At 59.7% G+C, this 23,851-nt stretch overlaps 2 protein-coding genes across 4 annotated transcripts; one reads left to right on the top strand and one right to left on the bottom strand.

Annotated features, from left to right (window-relative positions):
• Nucleotides 1-1,523: 1,523 nt before the first annotated feature.
• On the bottom strand, nucleotides 1,524-20,104 carry PALM (paralemmin). Of its 3 annotated transcripts, XM_058821045.1 has the most exons (9): nucleotides 19,991-20,104; nucleotides 12,452-12,500; nucleotides 9,978-10,058; nucleotides 9,764-9,894; nucleotides 7,930-8,050; nucleotides 7,770-7,791; nucleotides 7,507-7,569; nucleotides 6,045-6,176; nucleotides 1,524-3,972 (listed from the first exon to the last, which is right to left on the bottom strand). In XM_058821045.1, exons 1-9 carry the CDS (start codon nucleotides 19,993-19,995, stop codon nucleotides 3,446-3,448), a joined length of 1,131 nt encoding a protein of 376 aa, XP_058677028.1. In that variant the 5' UTR covers nucleotides 19,996-20,104; the 3' UTR covers nucleotides 1,524-3,445. The 3 variants fall into 3 exon arrangements, with proteins under 3 accessions (XP_058677028.1, XP_058677029.1, XP_058677030.1); XM_058821046.1 differs by lacking the exon at nucleotides 6,045-6,176; XM_058821047.1 differs by lacking the exons at nucleotides 6,045-6,176; nucleotides 7,507-7,569.
• Nucleotides 20,105-21,069: 965 nt separating this feature from the next.
• PRSS57 (serine protease 57) lies at nucleotides 21,070-23,607 on the top strand. The gene is made up of 5 exons (XM_058820854.1): nucleotides 21,070-21,124; nucleotides 21,222-21,423; nucleotides 21,544-21,688; nucleotides 23,088-23,348; nucleotides 23,428-23,607. The coding sequence occupies exons 1-5, from the start codon at nucleotides 21,070-21,072 to the stop codon at nucleotides 23,605-23,607; spliced, it is 843 nt and encodes a 280-aa protein (XP_058676837.1).
• Nucleotides 23,608-23,851: the final 244 nt, after the last annotated feature.

Below are 23,851 nucleotides of genomic sequence, written 5' to 3'. Positions count from 1 at the left end.
GGAGCCAGGAGCGCTCCACGCCCGCCTCAGGGCGTGTGCTGGCACCTGGGCTGGCACCAGCGAGGGGTGAGGCCCCACTGCCCCAGGAGAGAGCCCTGGAATCCCTGCCCTGGGCAGAAACAGGACCTGGGGATGGACAGAGACCCTTGGGCACATGGTGATGGCACCTGGGGGCATCCTGGAAATTGGGCATCTATGTCCCCTTTACCTGGGCAGAATCCCTCCTCATCCCTTTCCTCCCAGCATCCTGCATGCCCCAGACCCCTCTGGAATCCCTGCCCTGGACCTTCAACAACGTGGGGATGGACAGAGAGAGACCCTTGGGCACATGGTGATGGCACCTGGGGGCATCCTGGAAACTGGGCATCTATGTCCCCTTTACCTGGGGGTATCCAGTCCCCTTTACCTGGGCAGCATCACCCCTTTCCTCCCATCACCCTGGGTGCCCCAGACCCTCTCTGCCCCCAGGAGAGAGCTCTGGAACCCCAACCCTGGGTAGAAGAAGGACCTGAACCAGCCTGGGCATGGACACAGAGACCCTTGGCAACGTGGTGATGGCACCTGGGGGCATCCAGGAAACTGGGCATCGATGTTCCCTTTACCTGGGCAGCCGCATCCCCTTTACCTGGGCAGCATCACCCCTTTCCTCCCATCATCCTGGGTGCCCCAGACCCCTCTGGAATCCCTGCCCTGGCCTTCAACAACGTGGGGATGGACAGAGAGACCCTTGGGCACATGGTGATGGCACCTGGGGGCATCCATGCCCCCTTTACCTGGCCAGCATTCCCCCTCATCCCTTTCCCCCTGGGTACCCCAGACCCCTCTCTCTTCCCCCATTTTCTGCCCACACAACGATGGAACAGCAGAACCCACCCCAAACCTCCCACCCTCACCCTCCCAGCACGCCCAGCCACCCACGGTGCCTCCAGGCTGGTTGTTCACACGGTTTTATTTGCTCAGTTTTTGGGTGTTTTACAAACAACGGGCTGTGGGGAGGATGGGATGGGATGGGATGGGAAAGGGGAAATTCAAACGGGGCTTCGGCACAAGTGAAAAGCTCAGGGGCACGGGAAGTGCACTTCAGCAGAGCTGGGAGGGGACAGGGGGATGTGGGGCGGGGGGGGGGACGATGCCAGGCCCAGCACCCGCTCCTGTCAGACCCCACACCCCCCCCGGGGGTCTCATCCTGCCCCCCTGCACCCCCAGGGCCGGACTGGGCTGGGGGTCGGAGCCAAATGAGGGGCAGGGGGTGCCAGGGAGGGGAGGGAGCCCCAGTTTGGGGCTGGGGGGTTTGCAGGGCCCACAGGGTGGGATGGATGGGGTGGGTGGGCGGTGTTGGCCCCTGATGTGGGCTGGCAGGAGGTGACATTGCCCCCAGGCCGTGCCCTGCTCTGCAGCAATGGGGCTGCAGCGATGCCCAGCAGGGCATGGAGGGGCAGGAGAGGCTCCCCTTGCCCTGGCAGTGCCCCCCAAACCCCCCTTGCCCTGGCAGTGCCCCCCAAACCCCCCTAACCCAGCCCTGCCTCTCCCATGGGCTCTGGGTGCCGGGCTGGGGCTCAGCACAGTGACTCCAATGGGGACAAAACCGCAGCCTGGGTGGCACCTGGGGGGCACCAGGGGTGGCACGGGGACAGGGGGTGGCACTGCTCACACAGGGGGAGTGTGGGGGAAGGAAAGGCCCATCCTTGGGGGAGCTGAGCCCCATCCTTGGCTGTTTGACCAGCGGTGTCCTGGTGGGCTGGGCAGCTTGGATTCTGCCCCACACACATTTTCGGGGACCCCCAGGGCAGAAAGAACCTTCTCACATTTAAAGAAGGATCCTTCACCCTGCCCAAAGCTCCTGGAGAGCTCGGGGGCAGCTGATGTGGGCATTGGGGACCATGGGGGGCTCCCCCTGCCTGCCCCAGCTGCTCTCAGTGGGGAGGAAACGCTGGTGCTGGTGGTGGAATCCCCACTGAAGGGCTGGGGTGCAGGGTGGGGCAGCCCCTCTGTGGGACACCACAGCCCTGGCAGCTCCCAGTGCCCGAATTTGGGGTGAACTGGGCTGCCCCCCACCCTGGGGACCCCAAAGCTGCAGCCCAGGAGCCCAGAGCGTGGCAGAGACAAGAAGGGAACAGGATGCTGGGTCACACTGCTGCTGCCACGAGGAGCCACAGGACCCCCAGCCCATTCCTGCCCCACAGGGCTGTGCCCCCCAAGCTGCCCCTCCCTCACTGGCACTGCCCTTGGCAGGGCACGGGCACAGTTCAGCCCCCTCAGCTGGCACAGTGAGGGCTCCAGGACGTGCCAGGAGGAGCAGGGCAGGCCTGGACTGACCCTGCAGGAGCCCCAGGCCATCAGCACAGCCCAGTGCCAGCCAGGGATGGATGATGCCCTCCATGCCCTTCCCTCACTGGCATTGCCCTCGGTGGGACACGGGCACAGTTCAGCCCCCTCAGCTGGCACAGTGAGGGCTCCAAGATGTGGAGATGAGCCCAGGAGGAGCTGGGGACAGCCTGGACTGACCCTGCAGGAGCCCCAGGCCATCAGTGCAGCCCAATACCAGGCAGGGATGGACGCTGCCCTCAGTGCCCTTCCCTCCCTGGCATTGCCCCAGGGGGACACGGGCACAGTTCAGCCCCCTTAGCTGGCACAGTGAGGGCTCCAGGACATGGAGCTGAGCTCAGGAACAGCCTGGGGACAGCCTGGGCTGGCCCTGCAGGTGACTCTGGCCATCAGCACAGCCCAGTGACAGGGAGGGATGGACGCTGCCCTCGATGCCCTTCCCTCACTGGCATTGCCTTTGGTGGGACGTGGGCACAGTTCAGCCCCCTCAGCTGGCACAGTGAGGGCTCCAAGATGTGGAGCTGAGCCCAGCAGGAGCAGAGCAGGCCCTGCAGGTGCCCCAGGTGGTTCTGGCCATCAGCACAGCCCAGTGCCAGGCAGGGATGGACGCTGCCCTGGGCACACCCTGCCCTGGAGGGCCTGGAGAGCACAGGGATGAGGAGATGGAGCAGAGATGCCCAGGGGCAGCCAGCGGCCAGCAGAGCCAAACCTCGCCCTGCTGAGCTGGATGATGGAGGCACAGAGGGAGAGGCTGGCACGGGGCTGGCACAGGGCTGGCACGGGGCTGGCTCCCATGCCCACCGCGGGCTGGCAGCTCCCGGGGACTCATCCACGGACACAGCGACGTCCTCCGATCCCCTGCCCGGCGGCTCCATCCCCCGGCGGCTCCGGGGCGGTGTCGGTGGCAGCGGGGCTGTGCTGGGCACGGGGCGGGCGCACCGTGGGGCGAGGGGGGCACTGATAAACACCACAGGCAGCGCTGGTGGGGGCGGCACGGGGCTGGCACCGGGCGCGCGGGGCGGGCATCCCCGCTGTTGGCACCGCGCTGGATGTCCCCGGCTGCGCAGAGAGAGGGGCCGGTGTCCGGTGGGATGGGGGAACGGGGGGCTCGGCGCGGGGCTCACATCACCGTGCAGCACTTGCAGCGCTGCTTCTTCACGTCTGTCTCCTGCTCGGCCTCCTTGGCATCTGTGGCGTTGGCACCGTGCCCCGCCGAGCCCTCCTCGCCCTGGGGCTGCGCCGGCTCCAGGGCGGTGCCGTTGGGCGGCGTGTGGTCCTTGAGAGCCGGCTCCGCCTTGCCCTCGGCATCCTCGATCACCACCAGCTCGGCCTTGATGGTGCCCTCCAGCCCCAGCACCTTCTTGGTCTCGTTCTCATCCTCCACGTTCTGGTAGCCCATGAAGATCATGGTGACGGGCTGCTGCTGCTCCTGGCCGCCCTCTGTCCCCTCGCCCGGTGCCACCTTGGCCTGCAGCCCCGTGATCTCCCGTCGTGGTGTCGCCTTCTGGCTGCCCGCGCCGCCCTTGGCCGGGGTCTGGCGCCCTTCGGCCTCGTCCGCCTTGTGCAGGAGCTCGTCCACCTCGGAGGAGCTCAGGGGGTGAGCCCCGTTCTGCAGGGCCCCGTCCTCGGCGCTCACCGCGTGCACCACTGCGGGGACAGGAGAGGGACGGTCAGAGGGGCTCGGGGTGCGGCCACGAGATGAGCTCTGTGAGCCCTTCCCCTCTCCAAAGGTGCTGCCACTGAGGCTGGGGCTCCCACAGCATCCCAACCCTGCCCTCTGTGGTCACAGAGTGACCTCCTCATCTCCAAAGGTGCTGCCAGCAAGGCTGGCGCTCTCACAGCATCCCAACCATCCTCTCTGTGGTCACTGAGTGACCCTTTCCCCTCTCCAAAGGTGAGAGGAGCTCGGGATGGGGGCACCAAATGAGTTGGCAAAGTTCCTGCTATCAGACCCAGATCCTGTGCGACCCCTTCTCATCTCCAAAGGTGCTGCCACTGAGGCTGGGAGTCCCAAAGCATCCCAACCCTGCCCTCTGCAGTCACAGAGTGACCCCTTTCCCCTCTCCAAAGGTCCTGCCACTGAGAATGAGACTCTCACAGCATCCCAACCCTCCCCTGTGTGGTCACAGAGTGACCTCCCCATCTCCAAAGGTGCTGCTACTGGGGCTGGGACTCCCACAGCATCCCAATCTTCCCCTCTGCAGTCACAGAGTGACCCCTTCCCCTCTCCAAAGGTGCTGCAACTGGGGCTGGGACTCTCACAACATCCCAGAGCTGCTGCCAGACCCTCTCTCATCACCTGGCAGCAGCCAGGGAGACTGAAATAAATAAAAGCCCAGTGGAAGGAGCTGTTCCCAGAGCCTCAGGCCCAGCCAGCCCTGCAGGAGCCAGGGCTGTTTGCCAGGCCAAGCTGCCACGGCAGGACGGTGTCTGCTGGCAGCCAGGGCTGGTGTGACACTCTGCCAGGTCACCACTGACACCTCTGAGCCCCCAGGGATGCTGGGCAGCTGCTGCCTCACAGTGTCCCCACCACATGGGGCTCTCCCACCCCACTGCTCGTGGCACTGGGGCAGAGATGCCAGAGCAGCCAAGGGTTCCTTGTGCTCTCCTCTTGACCTGGGCCATGATGTGATGGCCAGAGGGTGAGGGACAGTGACCAGCCTGGCACGGCCATGGCCACACAGAGGGGCTGAATGGGAGCACTGTGTTTTCCTTGAACAGGGGTTTGTTCCACCACAGTTCCCAGTAGGATGCTCCACTTCCACGTCTGGTCCTTGCCACCACGATGGCCATTTGGGTTTGGTTTGTCCTTGTCACCACAATGGTCCATTTGGATTTGGTTGGTCCTTTCCACCATGATGGTCATTTGGGTTTGTCCTTGCTACCATGATGGTCATTTAGGTTTGGTTTGTCCTTGCCACCACAATGGTTCCTTGGGTGGGCTGGTCCTTGCCACCATGATGGTCATTTGGGTTTGTCCTTGACACCATAATGGTCATTTGGGTTTGGCAGGTTCACGACACCATGATGGTCATTTGGGTTTGGCAGGTCCTTTACACCATGATGGTCATTTGGGTTTGGCAGGTCCTTGACACCATGATGGTCATTTGGGTTTGGTTTGTCCTTGCCACCACAATGGTTCCTTGGGTGGGCTGGTCCTTGCCACCATGATGGTCATTTGGGTTTGGCAGGTTCATGACACCATGATGGTCATTTGGGTTTGGCAGGTTCATGACACCGTGATGGTCATTTGGGTTTGTCCTTGACACCATGATGGTCATTTGGGTTTGTCAGGTCCTTGCCACCATGATGGTCATTTGGATTTGGCAGGTTCTTGACACCACGATGGTCATTTGGGTCCTTGCCACCATGATGGTCCTCTGGAGAGGTTCCCAATGTTCCCAAAAGCAGCAGGAGCTGCAGACAGGGACCAGTCCCTGGTGCTGCATTTTTACCATCCCCATCAGCCAGCCTGTGGGACAGGCCAGCACATTCCCTGCCCATGGGACAGCGTTGGACAGCACAGATCCTCTTCTCTGCTCTCCAGCAGTGCAGGGTCACGATGTGCAAACCACCAGAACCATCCACACCGTGCTGCCATGACAATCCTGCCATCCACCGGGCTGGGGTTGGTGAGGGATTGCCCTCAGGAGCAGCTCCCACACCTCCTCACCCTCCTGGGACATTTGGGTGTCCTCTCCCTGTCCCCTGGCCCGTACCTTTCAGCTCGTCCTCGTACACCTTGACGCCCTGCACGCAGTGGTTCTGGGGCAGCATGGTGGTGCTGGACAGGACCTTGGTCTCCCCAGTCACTCTGTCCTTCTCCACGGTGATCTCCACCGAGTACATGGCTGGGACACAGAGGGGACAGCGCGGGTTACGGTGCCCTGGCCCTCCCTGTGCCCTGCTCTGAGGGTGGCGGCAGGACAGAGCGTGGCAGGAGCGCTGCGGAGCTCAGCAGGGATCAGGAGCACTCAGAGGTGCCCAGTGATGCTCAGTGATGTTCAGCAGGGGTCAGCAGTGTTCAGAGGTGCCCAGCAAGGCTCAGTGGTGCTCAGCAGGGCTCAGAAAAGCTCAGCAGTGCCCAGCAAGGCTCGGCAGGGCTCAGTGATGCTCAGCAGGGCTCAGAAGTGTTCAGCGCTGCCCAGCAGGGCTCAGTGGTGCTCAGCGAGGTTTAGTGATGCTCAGCAGGGCTCAGCAAGGCTCAGCAGGGCTCAGAAGTATCCAGTGATGCTCAGCAGGGCTCAGTGGTGCCCAGCTGTGCCCAGCAAGGGTCAGTGGTTCCCAGCAGGGCTCAGCAGGGCTCAGTGGTGCCCAGTGATGCTCAGTGATGCTCAGCAGTGCCCAGCGGTGCCCAGCAGGGCTCAGCAAGGCTCAGTAGTGCCCAGCAATGCTCAGCAGGGCTCAGTGATGTTAGCAGATCCCCGCAGGGCTCAGTGGTGCCCAGCAGGGCTCAGGAGCACTCAGCAGTGCCCAGCAGGTCCCAGCAGGGCTCTGAGGTGCCCAGCAGGGCCCAGCAGTGTTAGCAAGGCAGCAGCAAGGAGCAGTCAATGGCAGAGGCAGGTGTGACACCCCTGGCACATCCTGGTACCCGTGTCCATCCTGGTGCTGCTGCCATCCCCTTACCTGCACGGCTGCTGTGCTTCTGGGGCTGTGTCCATCTGTCCAGGCAGTGAGCAGTGCTGCCCTTGGGCCTGGCTGGGGGCCAGATTCATGCCCAGGGAGGTGCAACCCCCATGAGGGTGCTGGTGCTGGCACAGCCCCTCTGCCCCCATGGGGTGGGTGACTCTTGGCATCTCTCCTTCCATTCCACTCCTGGCCAGCAGCAGGGTCCCCTCAGCCCCATCCAAGGACCCCAAATGGGCTCTGCCCCGTGCTGGTGCCAGTCTGAGCTCTGCGCCAAACCCCCCCAGCCCCGTGTGCCCCACAGCTCCCTGTGCCTGGCACTGCTGCCTCAGCCTGCCCAGAGAAGCTGCAAACAGAGCAGGGGGGATGGAACTGCAGCAGAAACTCGAGCAGGGCTCAGGGCAGGGCCCCGAGCCACGAACCAGCCGTGGGTTGGGGTGAAAGCAGAACCAAGGAGGGATGTTCAGTGCCCTGGGCTGGGGAAGGCATCGAGCAAGCTGAGGGTGGCACAGAGGGCAGGGGGAGCAGCCTGCAGGGAGCTCAGCGGGCACCTACCCGCCTTCATCATCTCACTGCCTTCCACTGCCTTCATGGAGCTGCTGGAGAGCCTCTTGTCAGCTGGAGATGGAGAGGAGACACTGCCTGAGACCGGCTGTGCCCCAATGTGTGCCCCTGTGGTTGGCACCTGGGAGGGCTCCCCCACCCAGGGCACACGGGGACAGGGCTCTGGTCTGGCTCTGCCCACCCATCCTGCCCTCAGGGCAGCAGGAGGGCAGGGCTGGTGCTGAAACACAGCCGAGAGATCAGGATTTACCTACCCTTAACTGTGCCCAGGGGACTCTGCAAAAAACAGAAGGGAGAGGTTAAAGGAGCTTGCAGGAACTGCCATAGACCCTCTACGTGCACACCCACCACCCACAGCCCCCCAAACCCACCAGGGATGGGCACCCCGACCCCATGGCCAGCAGCCCTGCCCACCTTCTGCGTGTTGGGGACAGCCTCAGCCTTCTTCTCCTCCTTGGCTGCTGCCTCTGCCAGGTTCTCCTTGGTTGAGGCCACTGAGCTGCTGTTCTCCAGCATCTCCAGCTCCTTCTCCAGCCTGCAGGGAGAGCCAGGGCTGAGGGCAGTGTGGGACAGGGAAATGGGGTGCAGCCACACAGGGCAGGGGAGAGGGGACACCCAGATTGTCCCCACAGGGTGCAGGGACACACAGACTGTGGCATGGCTGTCACTTTGCAGGGGAAAACTGTGGGAACCCAGGACATCCCTCTGTCTGTCCAGGATGGCCAATACCCCTGCCAGGGGGCTCAGAGACCCTGGCACAGAGCCCAAAACACCTGTGGGTTTGAATATCACCAACCTTATATGAAGATCAGCAAGCCACAACAGTTTAGGCAGAATAATAGTGAAGTTATCACAGGGTGGAAAAGTAGATTTTGGGGTTTTTGGAATGGGGGTTCAGGGGGGCAAGATGGAGGGAACTGGGTGTGTCCAGCCTTTCTCCTTCTTCTTCTTGGCGTCCATCTTCTGCTGTGATGGCGGCACTTACAGATTGGTTTAGAGTAGAAGCTCACTGTCTAACACAGGTGAGAGGTATTGGGAAGGAGTTGTAAACATTGTACAAGTAGTTTTTAGTATAAAGACATAACACTGCCCTGGGGGCAGGCAGAGTGCCTTAGACTGTCTTGCTGGGCAGATCTCGGCAGGACAGGAGAAAGAATTTTATAGATAAGATACAATAAACAACCTTGAGACTGAGAAATTAAGAGACCTGACTCCTTCTTCAAGCACTGGGCTGGGAAAGGAGATTTTTGAACTTTTCTCGGGGTCACTGTGACCAGCTGGAGACCCCAACACAAAAGCCAATGGGGTCAGCCCCAAATGGATGGCAGAGACCCCACCATGGGCACTGGGCAGGGAGAGTGACCTCTGCACAGTGACCCCTGCACACCTGGTGTTGCTCCATCATCCTTCTGCTCCTGCACGTGTCCCTCCAAACCTGGCTGAGCTTCCACGAGGACAATCTCAGTTCTCAGCCCCTCTGGGACGCAGCAGAGCTCGGGGCAGTCCCCATGGATCCCATGGAAGGGCTGCAGCCCCAGCAGAGCTCCCCGGGCTCCTCACCCTGCTCTGGCAGGAATGCATTGCACCATTAGCAGCACACAATGGCCCTTGGTGCCCGACCCCTGTGTGTGTGTGTGCACCGTGCTCGGTAATTAGCGGCTCCACGGGACTGATTGCATTCCCCATTCTTTTATGAAAAATCCTTTCCTTGCGATTTTTCCTCCTGAGAAGCTGAGAGGCCTCAGGAACAAAATGTGAACAATGGTTATCTGCTGCTGTGGAGTGCAACAGGTGGATCTTTGATTAGCCTATGTTGGTTGTTTCTAATTAATGGTCAATCACAGCCCAGCTGGCTCAGACAGAGCTGAGCCACAAACCTTTGTTATCATTCCTTCTTATTCTATTCTCAGCTAGCCTTCTGATGAAATCCTTTCTTCTATTCTTTTAGTATAGTTTTAATATAATATATATCATAAAATAATAAATCAAGCCTTCTGAAACATGGGAGTCAGATCCTTGTCTCTCCCCTCAAACTGGGACCCCTGTGAACACGGTCACACAGCAGCTCCAAGCTCAGCGTGCCCTGCCTTGTCCCCAGCACCTGAATCTCAGCACCCACCTGCCCACAGATGCTGGAGGGGTGCCCAGGAATGCCCAGGGATGCCCAGGGGTGGCCAGGGGGTCTCTGGAGGGACTTTTGTGCCCTCTACCTGCACCCCAACATCCATCCCCACACCGGCCCCATTACCTCTGGATGGTTTCCTCCAGCTCCTTGGTCTTCACCTCGTCCTCCTGCATCTGTTTCTTCATGGCCTCTTCCTCCTCGGAGGCAGAAGCCGGGGCTCCCTCCAGGAGCCATCTCTCCCGCAGAGCCTTGGACTGGGGGGCACAAAAGGGGGGTCACCATCCTGCCCTCCCCAGCCAGGGGAGGATCCCGGGGGTCTCCAGGGGGGGATTCTCACCTTGAGATGCTGCAGCTGCCTCCGGTCGTCCTCCAGCTGCCGCCTTTTGTTCTCGATCTCCGTCTGACGCTTCCGCTTCTCCTGCAGGGACAGAGGGGTCGGTGCAGGGAGGGGAGAGCACCGGGGCCAAGGGGGAACTCCAGGGACTGGGGCTCGCGGTGTGAAAAATGTGTATTTTGTGACTGGCTTTTGGCAAATATTGAAATGAATATTATGTGTGTTGTGTTAGAGAGTGATGCTGTGTTAATTCTCTTAAGTAGTGTGGTAAATGTAGTTTTAGGTTGTAACAAAATGTTAAAATAGAGATGATGCTGGGTAAGGATACTTTTTTTTTTTAAAGAAAGGAATTGCAGCGAGGTAACAGCCACAGGACACCTGAATCTTTCAGAGAAAGAGAATTTATTGCCTTTTTATCAGAAGGAACAAACTTCTTCCCACCTCGCTCAGTCAGGATTCAGAGGAAGAAGCTGACACTGACCAGACAGAATCCTGTGTTTGAATGGAATTTATACATCATGTATGAAGTGTATGAATATGCAATGGACTAATTTTTTTAAGGGTCAATCCTTTGTTAACTGTGTCCCTTTTTGGGCTTATGCTGCCTAGAAAAAGGTACCCAGACTGTCCATAACTCTTTGTCTTTATTGTCTCATATTGTCCTAATTCAAACTGTCAAAACTATTATTACTAATTATTATATTATATATATTATCATTACTAATTATTATATTATATATAATCATTACTAATTATTACTATTATATTAAATATATTAAAATATAATATATTTAATGATAATATATAATATATATTATGTATTTAATAATATATAATGTATTATTATTATTATTATTATTATTATTATTATTATTATTATTATTATTGCCTCTATTTTTATAACCATTTTATTATTATTATTAAACTTTTAAAATTTTAAAACCAAGTGGTTTTTCACACCAGCCTTAGGAACACCTCATGGCAAAGCTGGTACCGAATCCCTGCTCTCTCTGGGGCAAACCGAGGCATTGAGGGCGTGGAGGATTTCTCAAAATGTCATCTCCAAATGTCACCGTCCCCTGGGCTGGCCCCGCGGGCTCTGCCTCGTGCCCCCCTCGCTGCCACCCGTCCTGGGGCTGCTCCAGATCATTTCAGCAGAGTCAGAGCCGGCGCTTTCTGCTCTGCTCCAGAACAATTTGCCCTTTGTGTGGCACAGATCGGGTGGCTGCCAGCGGGGCCGGGCACTGGGGCTGCGCTGGGTGGGTTCGAGCAGCTCCCCTGCCCTGCTCTGAGCTGGGAGGGGTCAATCAGCAGGGCCCCAGCTGCTCCCTAATTAATATAATATATATAATATAGTTATTTATAATTGGTTATTTGTAATTTTTATGTGTGTTTATAATACATATTTATATAATATAGTAATTTATAATTATTTATAATTTTATACATATTTATAATATGTATGTTTATATAATAGAGTTATTTTTAATAATATTATTAATAGAAGACATAGTATAGTTATTTATAATTAGTTATGTGTAATTTATATATATAATATATATATTTATAATATATATTTATATAATAGAGCTATGTATAATAATATTATTTATATAATATATATAATGTAGTTGTTTATAATTAGTTATTTGTAATTTTTATATATATATATATAATATATATATCATTTATATTATATATTATATATTATATATTATATATTATATATTATATATTATATATTATATATTATATATTATATATATTTATATATTATATAAATATACGTATATTTATAATATATTTATAGAATAGAGATATTTATAATAATATTAATATAATATACATAATATAGTTATTTATAATTAGTTATTTGTAATTTTATATACAGTATCTCTTCATAATATATATTTATATAATAGAGATATTTATAATAATATTATTAATGTAATATATAATATAGTTCTTTACAATTAGTTATTTATAAATTTAATAGATATTTATAATGTATATTTATATAATTATTTATAATAATATTATTAATATAATATATAATAGAGTTATTTATAATTAGTTATTTATAAATTTTATATATATTTATAATGTATATTTATATAATAGAGTTATTAATGATAATATTATTAATATAATAGATATAATACAGTGCTCATGCCAGGCATGGCTGGAGAGCAGCATCCTCAGCCCTTCCTGGGGAAGGAATCATCACTCATTTCCCTCACTTGAGGCTCGTTAAGGCTCTGCTTCGTTAATTAAACCTCCCAGCTGCCTGTTGCTCGCTCTGTCCCCGTTTCAAGCTGTGACACCCCAAGGGGAGCCCCCAGGGCCATTTTGAGCCCTCGTTCAGCTGCCGGGACCCCGATGTGCGGCTGAGCGCCTGCCCCAGCCCTCCTGCACCTCCTCCCGCCCGTGCCTGCCCTGCGCTGTGGGTGCTGCCCTGCGGCCGGGGAGGGACTCACCGCGATGGCCTGCAGCCTCTCCTGCTGAAGGGTGCTGGCCTCCACGACCCTGCGGAGAGAGCAGAGAGCAGCTGTGAGCGGGGACAGCAGTGGCAGGTCACTGGGACAGCTGTGACACTGGCGCTGTGGGACACTGACCAAGGCTGAGCCCTTCCCTTTGACCATCTGCTTCCTCCTCGCTACCCTGGAGCCAAGCATCCCTCACTGCTCGGCTCCTCCAGGCACCTCTTACCCCTGTCCTGCCCAAATCCTGCCCAAATGCTGCCCAAATCCCGCCTTGCCCAGCCCCTGGAGCACTCAGCTCATGCAGACACTGTCTTGCTGTGGGGCAGATGGAAACTGTGAGCACGGAGGGGATGGAGCAGGGCCCTGATGGAGCTGTGAGGGGCAGGAGCAGGATGATGCTGGGGCGGGATGATGCTGGAGCTCTGAGGTGTAGGAGCAGAATGATGGAGCTGTGAGGGGCTGGGGCTGTAAGGGGCTGGGGCTGTGAGGGGCAGGAGCAGGATGATGAATCTGTCAGGGGCAGGAGCAGGATGATGCTGGAGCTGTGAGGAGTTGGAGCAGGATGGTGCTGGAGCAGGATGGTGCTGGAGCTGTGAGGGGCTGGGGCTGTGAGGGGCTGGGCAGGATGATGAATCTGTGAGGGGTTGGAGCAGGATGATGCTGGAGCTGTGAGGGGTTGGAGCAGGATGGTGCTGGATCTGTGAGGGGTTGGAGCAGGATGATGCTGGAGCTGTGAGGGCCTGGAGCCGGGCCCTGCTGGCTGCCCCGTGTTCCAATCTGGCTCACGCTTTCCATTCCAATTTCCATCCCCTTTCTTGGCTGCTCACACCTTTCCCCGGCTGTGACCTTTCCGGGCTGTGTACACAGGCACATGTGCACAGGCAAACAGACAGACTGACTGACACACTCGTGTGCACTGACAGACACACACATGAGCACAGCCAGACACACTGACACACACACATGTGTACAGACAGACACACAGACACACCCAGACACACACCCCAGCAGCCTCTGCTCCCCGTGCCACCCGTGGGCACCTCAGCAGCCCGGCCATGCCAGGATCCCTCCACTGCCAGCTCCTCTCTGGCCTGGCACGTCTCTCCCAGGGACCATCAGGGATCATCCCCCACCCCACAGCCCCCTGTCCCCATCCCCACAGCCCCCTGTCCCCATCCCCACAGCCCCCTGTCCCCAGGGTGTGCTGACCCAGCCCAGCCCAGCCCCGGGGCCCCAGGTGCGGGGCAGTGCCCGGTGGGACCGGGATGTGCCCCGGGAGCTGCTGGCTGCCCGCCAGGCTGTGCTAATGAAGCGCTGAGCTGTGGCACTGATTAGGGTGGGAGGCACTGAGGTATTGCCAGCGATGGATCAGCTCTGCTCCCTTCCTAGAGCAAGGGATGGAGAAGTGGGCTCAGTGTTGCCAGGGAGGGAGTTTGACAAAGATGGGGGTGCTGAGCCCCACAAATGACACCCTGGGCTGTGCCCTCATGTGCCACCATGTGTGTGCCCTCACAGGGGCTCCCCACAGGCTGCCCCACCACTCAAACAGGCTCTGCAGGCTCGGAGGAGCCTCTGCTCCCTCCTCGAAGGCAGCAATGAGCTGGGAGCTGCTCAGAGGCGCCGTCCTCCCCTCACCCCACACGCTGGGGATCCCTGTGATGCACGAAATCCAGGCCAGGCAAACAAACCCTGGGGAAGGTGTTGCTTTTGTGGTGGTTATTTTTGTGCTGTTTGCAGCAACACTGGTATTGCTCCACCGGCACTGCTCTCACATCCCTGTGTCCCCTGGGGTGTCCCCTGTGTCCCCTCACCACCCTACACCCCATCATCATGGTCTTCCTCCTGGTCTGGGTCCCCTCAGCCCAGCCCTTGGCACCCCCACACTCCCAGCCCTGTTTCTCTCCTGGATCTCGCACTATTCCACAGATCCAAACTTTTACAGCATTCCTGAAACATTCTGTTCTGCTTTTTCCTCCCTCCTCCATCCTCTTTTTTTTTTTATTTTCCATTATTTGCTGCAGACTCCACATTGCCAGGTCAGACGCCAGGAAATCTTCCTGGCCCAGGGAGAGACACAAAACAGGCTGGGACAATCTCTCAGAGCCTGCTCAGACCCTGCCCTGGGGGCTCTGATCCATCCTGGGCGGCTGAGCAGGGACCTCCCCCAAGCCCCCCCAAGTCCCTGCTTGCTGGGACAAGGCACTGAGGTGGAGTGAGGGGGTCCCAAGCCCCCCCAAAACCCCCATCCTGCCTGCCCTGCCCTGTCTCTGGGGCCCTTGTGACTGATGGAGGCGGTTCCCTGGCGACGGTTCCCTGGCAACGGTGCCATGGCAACGGCGCCATGGCAACGGGAGAGCGCCAGGGGGATGTGGGGGGATGCTCAGGGGGATGTGGGGGGATGCTCGTGGTGGCTGAGGGAGCACAGGGGTTGGGGTGCCCTCCCAAGGCCTGGCACCCTCACGGAGCGCCAGTCAGAGCTGTGGCATCACTGGGGCATCTTTAGGGGTTCTGGTGCTCCTGATCCATCCTGGGTGCCAGCAAGGGTGGGAAGGTGATCCCAGGAGCCACTAGCCCAGACAAGGAGCAGGGAGGAGGAGCAGGGACATGGGGGATGATGGCCTGGGGACTCACAGGAGCAATCCCCAGGCTTGAGGCTGGACCCACACACACATGTGAGCACACACACACACCCCCCTGCTTTCCCTGGGCTCTCCTGCTCATGGTGGCAGAGAGATCACAGGGATTGGGGTGCCCTCCCAAGGCCTGGCACCCCGACAGAGAGCTGTGGCATCACTGGGGCATCTTTAGGGGTTCTGGTGCTCCTGATCCATCCTGGGCGCCAGCAAGGGTGGGAAAGTGATCCCAGGAGCCACCAGCCCAAAGGAGCAGGGACATGGGGAATGACACCCTGGGAGCACCCAAGAACAATCCCCAGGCCCAAAGCTGGACTTACACACACGTGTGAGCACACACACCCCCCGTGCTCTCCCTGGGCTCTCCCCGGGCTCTCCAGCTCTTTCCAGCCCTGCTGATGCTGCCGTTTCCCACCATCACAAGGGAAGCCCGTGACCTTTTGTCTCCTCCCCGCCTGACATGAAACAATAATGTTTATTTGCCTTCCTCCGGTTTTTTCCCATTAGCTCATCCAAATGTGTGAAGAGCCGCTTGGAGCTGCTCCCCTGCCCTGCCCTCCCTCCCCACCCGAGCTGGGGGAGCCCAGCAGAGCTCCCTGCATGGAGCAGGCCCGGGCTGTGTGGCAAAGGCAGCGATCGAGGGTTCAGCGCTGATTTCCAGCTCCATTTCCATGCCAGGAGCGCGGAGTGACGAGGATGCAAAGCTCTGTCACAAAGCCACGAACAGCGGGGCCGGGATCGAACGCCCCCATGGCAGGAGAGGGAGGGGAAAGGAGGGGAAGGGGAGGGGGCTGCAGCCGCCCTGGGGCTGCCATGCATCGACCGTGAAGGCAAATGCATCAGCGACAGCGGGATGGGCAAGGATGGGCAGAAATGGGCAGGGATGGGCAGAAATGGGCAGGGATGGGCACAAATGAGCGTGGCCAGCACAGGGTGGGGACCGTGCTCAGGTCCTGCTGCATCCATCCAGCATCCAGGGCATCCCCCCTGCCCTGCCCCACAGTGTCTGCATCACCCCAGTGCCCATCACACTCCTCCCAACTGCCTGCACAGCCTCAGCCACCCGGGGAGGGGACAGGGACAGGGACAGGGACAGTGACAGGGACAGGGTGGGGACCATGCTCAGGCCCTGCTGCATCCATCCAGGGCATCCCCCCTGCCCTGCCCCACAGTGTCTGCATCACCCCAGTACCCATCACACTCCTCCCAACTGCCTGCACAGCCTCAGCCACCCGGGGAGGGGACAGGGACAGTGACAGGGACAGGGACAGTGACAGGGACAGAGACAGGGACAGGGTGGGGACCATGCTCAGGCCCTGCTGCATCCATCCAGGGCATCCTCCCTGCCATGCCCCACAGTGTCTGCATCACCCCAGTGCCCATCGTGCCCCTCCCAGCTCCCTGCACAGCCTCAGCCACCCGGGGAGGGGACAGGGACAGGGACAGAGGGGGGAGGAGATGGCAGCCCCAGGCTCCCGAAAAAAAAGCCACGCAGATGCATTAAAGCAAAGCCGAGCTGCCTGATTGATTCTCCGGGCTGAGACGTGGGCTGGGAGTGCCAGGAGAAAATGGATCCCATGAATATTTGATGAACGGAGGCTCGGGGAAGGGAGTTTGATTGGAAAATTACAGATCTTTCAAACAATGGTTCAAGTGCCCTCCAAACACTTGGGTTTCCAGCTCCTTTCCAGTTAGAGGAGCAAGGAAACTCCCCCCAGGATTCATGAATGGGAGTGGAGCCGGCTGCTCCCCACCCCCAGGGGCAGTGGCAGTGCTGGCACTGGCCAGGATGTGGCACCTGTCCCCTGTCACAGCCATCCCTGTGTTCCCGTGTGCCAGGAGCAGCAGTGCCATGAGCACAGGCACAGATGATGCTCCGAGGAGGCAGCAGGAAGGTGGATCCAGAGCCCAGACACCCAGACAAGGAGCAGGGACATGGGGATGACACCCTGGGGGCTCACAGGGAGCTCAGTGCTCAGTGCCAAGCCCAAGATCTGGGCCCAAACCAAGGAAAAACCTGTCTGGGGCAGGATCCACCCGGCTCCTCTCCCTGCTCCAGGCTCATCCTTGTGCCTGACAGTGGCTCCTGTCTGGGGCCTGGGGGCTGCTTGTCTCAGGATGCACTGAGGAGATGCAGGAATCTGGGCTGTGCACCTCCTGTCCTCCTTTCCTGGGGCACCTCCACTGCTTGAAGCCCATCTCAGCTGCCAGCCCAGCTGCCAGCCCAGCTGCACCCCCATGAACCCCCATCCCCCTGGGGAAAGGGGCTGTTTCCAGCCAGGAAGCAGCAACACCAACAGCAGCAGCTTCCCAGGAAACCTGCTCCAGTTCCTCCCAGTTCCTCCCAGCAAGGCAGGTCCAGCTGAGAGGCTCTGTGAGCTCTGAACCCCCTGATCTGCCAGCCCCAGGCAGGGCTGGGTGCTGTGGTGGGGTGTTGTTGTGGGGTGTTTTTGTGGGGAGCTGTTTTGGGGTGCTTTTTTGGGGAGCTGTTTTGGGGTGCTGTTATGGGGACATGGCAAGGTGCTGCCCTGCTGTTGTGGGGTGCTGTTGTTGTGGGATGCTGTTCTGGGGTGCTGTTTTGGGGTTTGTGGCCTCCTCTGCTCCAGCTGGGAAGGGTGACAGTGCTGCCCCAGCTGGACACACGGACAGGACAGAGCTGATCCCTTCTGCAGGCAGCAGGGTCTGGCCTGGGTTTTATTTCTCCCTGGATGCCAGCAGAGAGCGAGGGCTTGAGTGCCTTTCCAAAGGACTCATGGCAGAAATCTCAGTTATTTCCCAGGCAGAAATCTCAGTTATTTCCCAAACAGAAATCTCCCTCTTTCCCCTGCAATTGCCACTTTCCAGTCAGGGCAGGCAGGACCAGGAGAGCCCTCACCCTCAAAGCCAAGGGGAGAGCAGCAAAACAAACCAGCAGAGCAGCCAGATGTGAGTGCAGAATCTGCAGCTGCTCCCGAGCCCTGACAGCGGCGGGAGCAGAGGGCACAGGAGCAGCTCCAGAGGGACCAGCAGAGACTTTTCCAGACTTGGAAACTTTCTGCCAAAGCTCCCTGGGCACCAGTGGGTGGTGGCAGCCAGGACCCTCCTCCTGTGCCAAGGCAGAGCAGGAGCCAGGGCGCGGTGCCCACCCCAGCAGTGCCCACCCCAGCAGTGCCCACAGAGCCAGGCCAGCACCTTGCCATGTCCCCAGCTGCCCTGGGGCCCTCCTCATCCTCCAGCCCCTCAGCCAGGCTCTGCAGCTCAGTGCCTGGAGGGGCTCTGTTGTTTTTCTTCGTGGCTGTGCCCCCCACCTGGGGTCACTCATGGATTTTCACTCAAAATAAAGAGACGTTGGCAGGTGGTGGAAAGAGAAACCCTTTGCTCGCCTCTGTGGTTGTTTGGGAGGGAGAGTTGGTGCAGAGCAGGGTGAATGTGGAGCCCAGGAGCCCCCAGCCTGTCCAGCACCATCCCCAACAGCTCCTCACCCCCTCCCCAGGGCACGGCACAGCCCTGGGCTCTGCCCTTCCCCTGGCTGCTGCCTTTTGGCAAATCACACACGGGTTTTCCTCCCCAAAGAGGCTCCTTCCTGCAGGACTGTGGCGTCCTGGAGCTGCCCCAAGCCTGGCCCAGCAGCACAGGGATCTCTCTGTGCCTCCCCAGCCCCACAACTCCCACAACACCCCCAGAGCCCACCCTGAGCCCAGCACACCCCTCCCCAGTGCCCCCATGGCTCCCATGTGCTGGGAGGGACCTGTTGAGCCCCCCTTGTGTCACTACCCAGCGGCAATGGCGAGGTGCCCACCAGGGTGAGGTGCCCACCAGGGCGAGGAGCACCCCAAAACCGCCCGGAGGAACCCCCAGTGCCAACCCCAGTGGGGTGTTCACCATGCTGGGCACCAGAGCCACCAGGCCTGGCTGAGACAGGGCCAGCGCTGCTTCCAGCACCTCGAGCACCCTCCTGGTGTCCCCAAAGGGGTAAAACCAGCAGGACAACCGGTGGCCACCAGCCCCTAGTGGCCTCTGCCTGCTCCGTCCTTCCCCCACCCTCCCGGCTCCGGTCAGGGCCCCAGCGCAGCACACAAAGGATGAGGCCGGGCTCCCACAGTGTCCGTCTGTCCATCCGCTCCACCTGGATCCCCCCGGCCACAGCCGCTTCCCCAGGGCAGGGTTTGGGGGCGCAGCGCAGGGAGGGGTCCGCAGCTCTCCCCACCCACTCACCCCACCACACGCAGCAGCAACAACAGGTTCGAAACACAAAAATAAACGCCCTGTCCACCCCCTCGCCCCGATTCCTGCGCCGCTGCCAGCCCCGGTACCCCGAGCACCCTCGGCACCCCCGCACCCCAATCCCGGGGCCTCCTCCGCTGCTGCTGCCCCCCAAACCGGGAGCGGGACCGGGGAGGGGCCGCACCTGCTGAGCGGCACCGGGGGCAAGGAGGGCCCGGGATGGGGGTGCCGAACCCCAAAACAAAGGGGATGGGAGCCCCCCGTATTGGGGGCCTGAGCTCCAGGATCTGCCGGGATGGGAGCCCCCAGTTTTGGGGTCACAACGCAGGAATGGGGGGGATGCGAGCCCCACCCCCGGTTTTGGGGGTCCCAAACCTCAGCATAGGGGGGTTCAAACCTCCATTACCGGAGTGCTGAATCCCCAAAATCAGGGGGGTGCGAGCCTCCGGTTTTGGGGTGCTGAGTGCCCGGGAGCGGGGGCATATGAGACCCCACGCTGGGACTCCCCAGCCGCGGCATCGGGGGTGTCGGAGCCCCCGGTAGGACGGGGCAGAGCTTCCCGCAGCCCCGTGCGGGGGTCCCGAGCCCCCCCGGCCCCCGCTGCCCGCTCCCCCCTCCCGGTACTGCGGTCTGAGCCGGCGGGGCCCGGGGGAGCCGCGGCCCGGTACCGGGACCCCGGCTCGGCTCCGCTACTCACTCCATGGTCCCGTGGCGGCTCCGGTGGGCTCGTGGAGCGGCGGAGCGGGGCCGGCGGCCGCCGGCGTGCCGGCGCTCAGGGCCCGGCGGGCGGCGGCATCCCCGGCGGGGCTGCGGGATGCGCAGGGATGTCGGGACCGCGCCGGTGCTCCCGCCTCCCTCCCTCCCTCCCTCCCTCCCGCACAGCTCCGTCTGCCGGGCGCGCCCCGCCACTGCCGCCGCCCATCGGCCGCGCCAGGCTCGGGTTATCTGCTCCTGGGGGTCCCAGATGCGTCCCGGCCCCCCATTCCTCACCCGGAGCTTTTGGGGGTCCCGTAGTGGGTCCTGAGCTGGGTTGGGGGGGCTGCGTTCAGAGCCCGTCCATGAGCACAGCCCCTGTCAGGGTGTAACCCGCTCTCCTGTGAGTGCAGCCGCCCCGTCCTGCCCCACTCCAGGAACTCTTTGCTGCCCCTTTCCCCTCCCCTATTTCCCAACCCAACGGCCCAACTGCCGCAGGAAGCCCTGAGCCGCCCTGCGTTGGGAAATCCGCCCAATGCTGCCGGGACAGGGCTCTGCTCTGGGCCCCAGAGCGAGCCAGGCTCTGCAGTGAGGGTCAGCACATCCCCCCCACCGCATGCCCCCCATCCCTGCACCCCTTTTTGCGCTCCAGGTTGATGCAGAACAGAGGGAGGAAACCGCCCCTCTGCCCGCAGCATCATCCCACAGTTATTGGGGTTTTTGAGGGGCTGAAAGAGACGTGGGAAGGGGGCACAGCACAGCCCCTGTGTCACCCACAGCACTCCCGGGGACACTGTGGAGTCTGAGAGGTGTCCTGGGGCCCCGCTGCTGCCACCTCCCTGCGGAGAGGGGATTCATGGCAGGAAAAAAGGGAATTAGGGCTGAGAAACTGCTCTGCCCCTCATCTCCCACTCTGGGGAAAGCTGCACGGGAGCCCTGAATTGCACAAAGCAGCAGCACCCCGAGGAGGAAGCGGGAGGGAAACACCCGCCCCCATCCCAAAGCTCAGCCCCTGGGGGGATTTAAGCCCCCCCAGCCCCAGCACCCCCAGCAGTGGTGGCAGTGTCCCCTCTCCGTGCCACCATGGTCACAGCTGGGCTCTTCATCCTCATCCTGCTCCCAGCTCTGGCTCCGGCAGGTAATGAGAGAATTGGGGTGTCAGGGCTCATCCCAAGGGTGGGAGACACCAACCCTGGCCTCCAAGCGCCCCCTGCACCCACTGGGCACATCCCAAGGGTGGGAGACACCAACCCTGGCCTCCAACCGCCCCCTGCACCCACCAGGCACCCAGGGCAGCCAGATCATCGGGGGCAAGGCTGCAGCCCCCCATTCCCGGCCCTTCATGGCCTCCATCCAGCTGGACGGCGAGCACGTCTGCGGGGGCTTCCTGGTGTGGCCTCGCTGGGTGATGACAGCCGCCCACTGCTTCATTCCCAGGTGAGCCTTGGCATGCTGTGCCCCCTTCCAGCCACTCAATCTGCCCCCTTTGAGTCCCCCCTGGCCATTCCCCCGTCCCTTGTGGCCACCAGCGCCCTCTGAGCCCCGCCTTGGCCGCAGGCGCAGCCCCTCGGTGCGGGTGGTGCTGGGAGCCCAGAGGCTGCAGGAGCCCGAGGGGTCCCAGCAGATTTTCAGCGTGCTCGAGTCCATCGCCCACCCGCTGTACACCCCCGGTGCCGCGGACAACGACATCCGCCTGCTCCGGGTGAGTCTGCACCGCCGGGAGATGGGTGTCCCATGGCCCCAGGGCACCAGGAGGGAAGTTGGGTGCCCCATGGCCTTGGGAAACCGGGAGGGAGCTGGGGTTGAGTCCTATTCACCCTCCTAGGGCTGCTGAGAGGATAGCCAGGATAGTTAGGAGTGTAGGGTTTAGTGAGGGTGAGGTTATGTAGAGTGGTGTGATTGGGGGGAGTTTTATGATAGTGGATAGAAGGAGGCCGACGGTGAGAGGAGAGCCTTGGAGCGCTTGTGGGAATCAGAAGTGGAATGGCACTAGTCCTGGTTTTATTGTGATTGCTGAGGTGAGGATCAGGCAGGATGTTGGGTGTAGATATCAGCCCCAGAGCACCGGGAGGGAGCTGGGATGTCCACGGCCCTGGGAGGGAGGTTGAGGGCCCCACGGCCCTGGGGCTCTGGGAGGGAGCTGGGTGTCCCACCAGCCAGGAGCATTGGGATGAATGTTGGGTGTGCACAACCCTGGAGCACCGGGAAGAGGTTGGATGCCCCACAGCCCCGGGACACCGAGAGGGAGTTTGGGTGCCCCACGGTCCCGAGGCATCAGGAGAAGATGGGGTGCCCCACGGCCCCGGAGCTCTGAGATGAAGGTTGGGTGCCCCATGGCCCTGGGGCACTGGAAGGGAGGTTGGATGTCCATGGCCCCAGGGCACTGGGAGGAGGTTGGGTGCCCCACAGCCCCAAAGCACCGGGAGGGAGCTGGGGTGCCCCACAGTCCTGGAGCTCTGAGAGGCAGGTTGGGTGTCCACAGCCCCAGGGCACCAGGAGGGAGCTGGGATGTCCATGGCCCCAGGAGGGAGGTTGGATGTCCACAGCCCCAGGGCACCGGGAGGGAGCTGGGATGTCCATGGCCCCAGGAGGGAGGTTGGATGTCACAGCCCCAGGACACCGGGAGGGAGATGGGGTGCCCCATGGCCCCTGGACACCGGGAGAAGGTTGGGTGCCCCACGGTCTCAGGGCTCTGGAATGGAGGTTGGGTGCCCCACGGCCCCAGGGCTCTGGAATGGAGGTTGGGTGCCCCACGGTCTCAGGGCTCTGGAATGGAGGTTGGGTGCCCCACGGTCTCAGGACACCAGGAAGGAGCTGGGGTGCCCCACGAGGGCCGAGCCGACACTAGATGTCAGTGCTTCTCCGGAGAAGCAGGACCGCGCCGTGGGGTGTGATGGAAGCACTGAGGACACACCGACCATGGCCGGGTCAGGTCTCTCCAGCAGACTGGGACCAGTGCAGAGGGTGACAGGGAGGGGGCCCATCCTCTGTATGAGGACAGGCAGGGCTGGGGGGTCAGCGGGAGCGGTGAGATGAGGCAGGAGCAGCTGGATGGAGGCTCTGCCCCAGCACCAAAGCCACCGCAGCCTCGCTGCCCCCAGCTCAACGGGTCGGCCACGCTGAACGAGTTCGTGAAGCGGATCCGCCTGCCCTGCCCGCACATCGACCTGAAACCCGGCACTGTCTGCACCGTCATGGGCTGGGGGGACACCTCCAACTTCGGGGAGCAGCCCATGGAGCTGATGGAGACCAACACCACCATCGTCAAGAGGAGCCTGTGCCGGACGCTGTGGAGGGGCAAGGTCTCGGCCAACATGCTGTGCGCGGCCAGCCGCAGCACCAGGCTGCAGGGAGTCTGCTCTGTGAGTGCCCCCCTGCCCCTGCCTCTCACTGACCCCTCTGGGGGACCCCCAGATCCCCCTCACCCCCCTCATTCTGCAGGGAGACTCCGGGGGACCCCTGGTGCTCAAGGACAAGGTTCATGGCATCGTGTCCTTCTCCGGGGAGAGGTGTGGGGACCGCAGGTTCCCTGACATCTACACCAAGATCTCCAATTACATTGACTGGGTGCATCACGTTGTGCGACGGTTCCGCTCTCAGGAGGGGGGGCTGAAGCCCTAGGATGGCTGGGAACCCTGGGGGCAGCCGGGCTGGGGGAACTGGGGCTGAGATCTCTCATGGGAGGGGAGAAGAGAGCTGGAATTTCCACATCCTCCAGCTCTGGAGGGGCTGGGAACTGATGTTCAGGGCTCCATGTCAGGGCAGGATCCCCTTTCTGGGGAGTTATGTACCCCCTAGGCTACACCAGAACCCCCCCGTACATCCTCCTGCTGTGGCAACATTTACCTTCCTCAATAAACCCTCA

This window comes from Ammospiza caudacuta, chromosome 28 (genome assembly GCF_027887145.1).
Source record: "Ammospiza caudacuta isolate bAmmCau1 chromosome 28, bAmmCau1.pri, whole genome shotgun sequence".
NCBI lineage: Eukaryota > Metazoa > Chordata > Aves > Passeriformes > Passerellidae > Ammospiza > Ammospiza caudacuta.
Note: the sequence above shows the minus strand (reverse complement) of the source record. Positions and strands in the feature narration are given on the sequence as shown.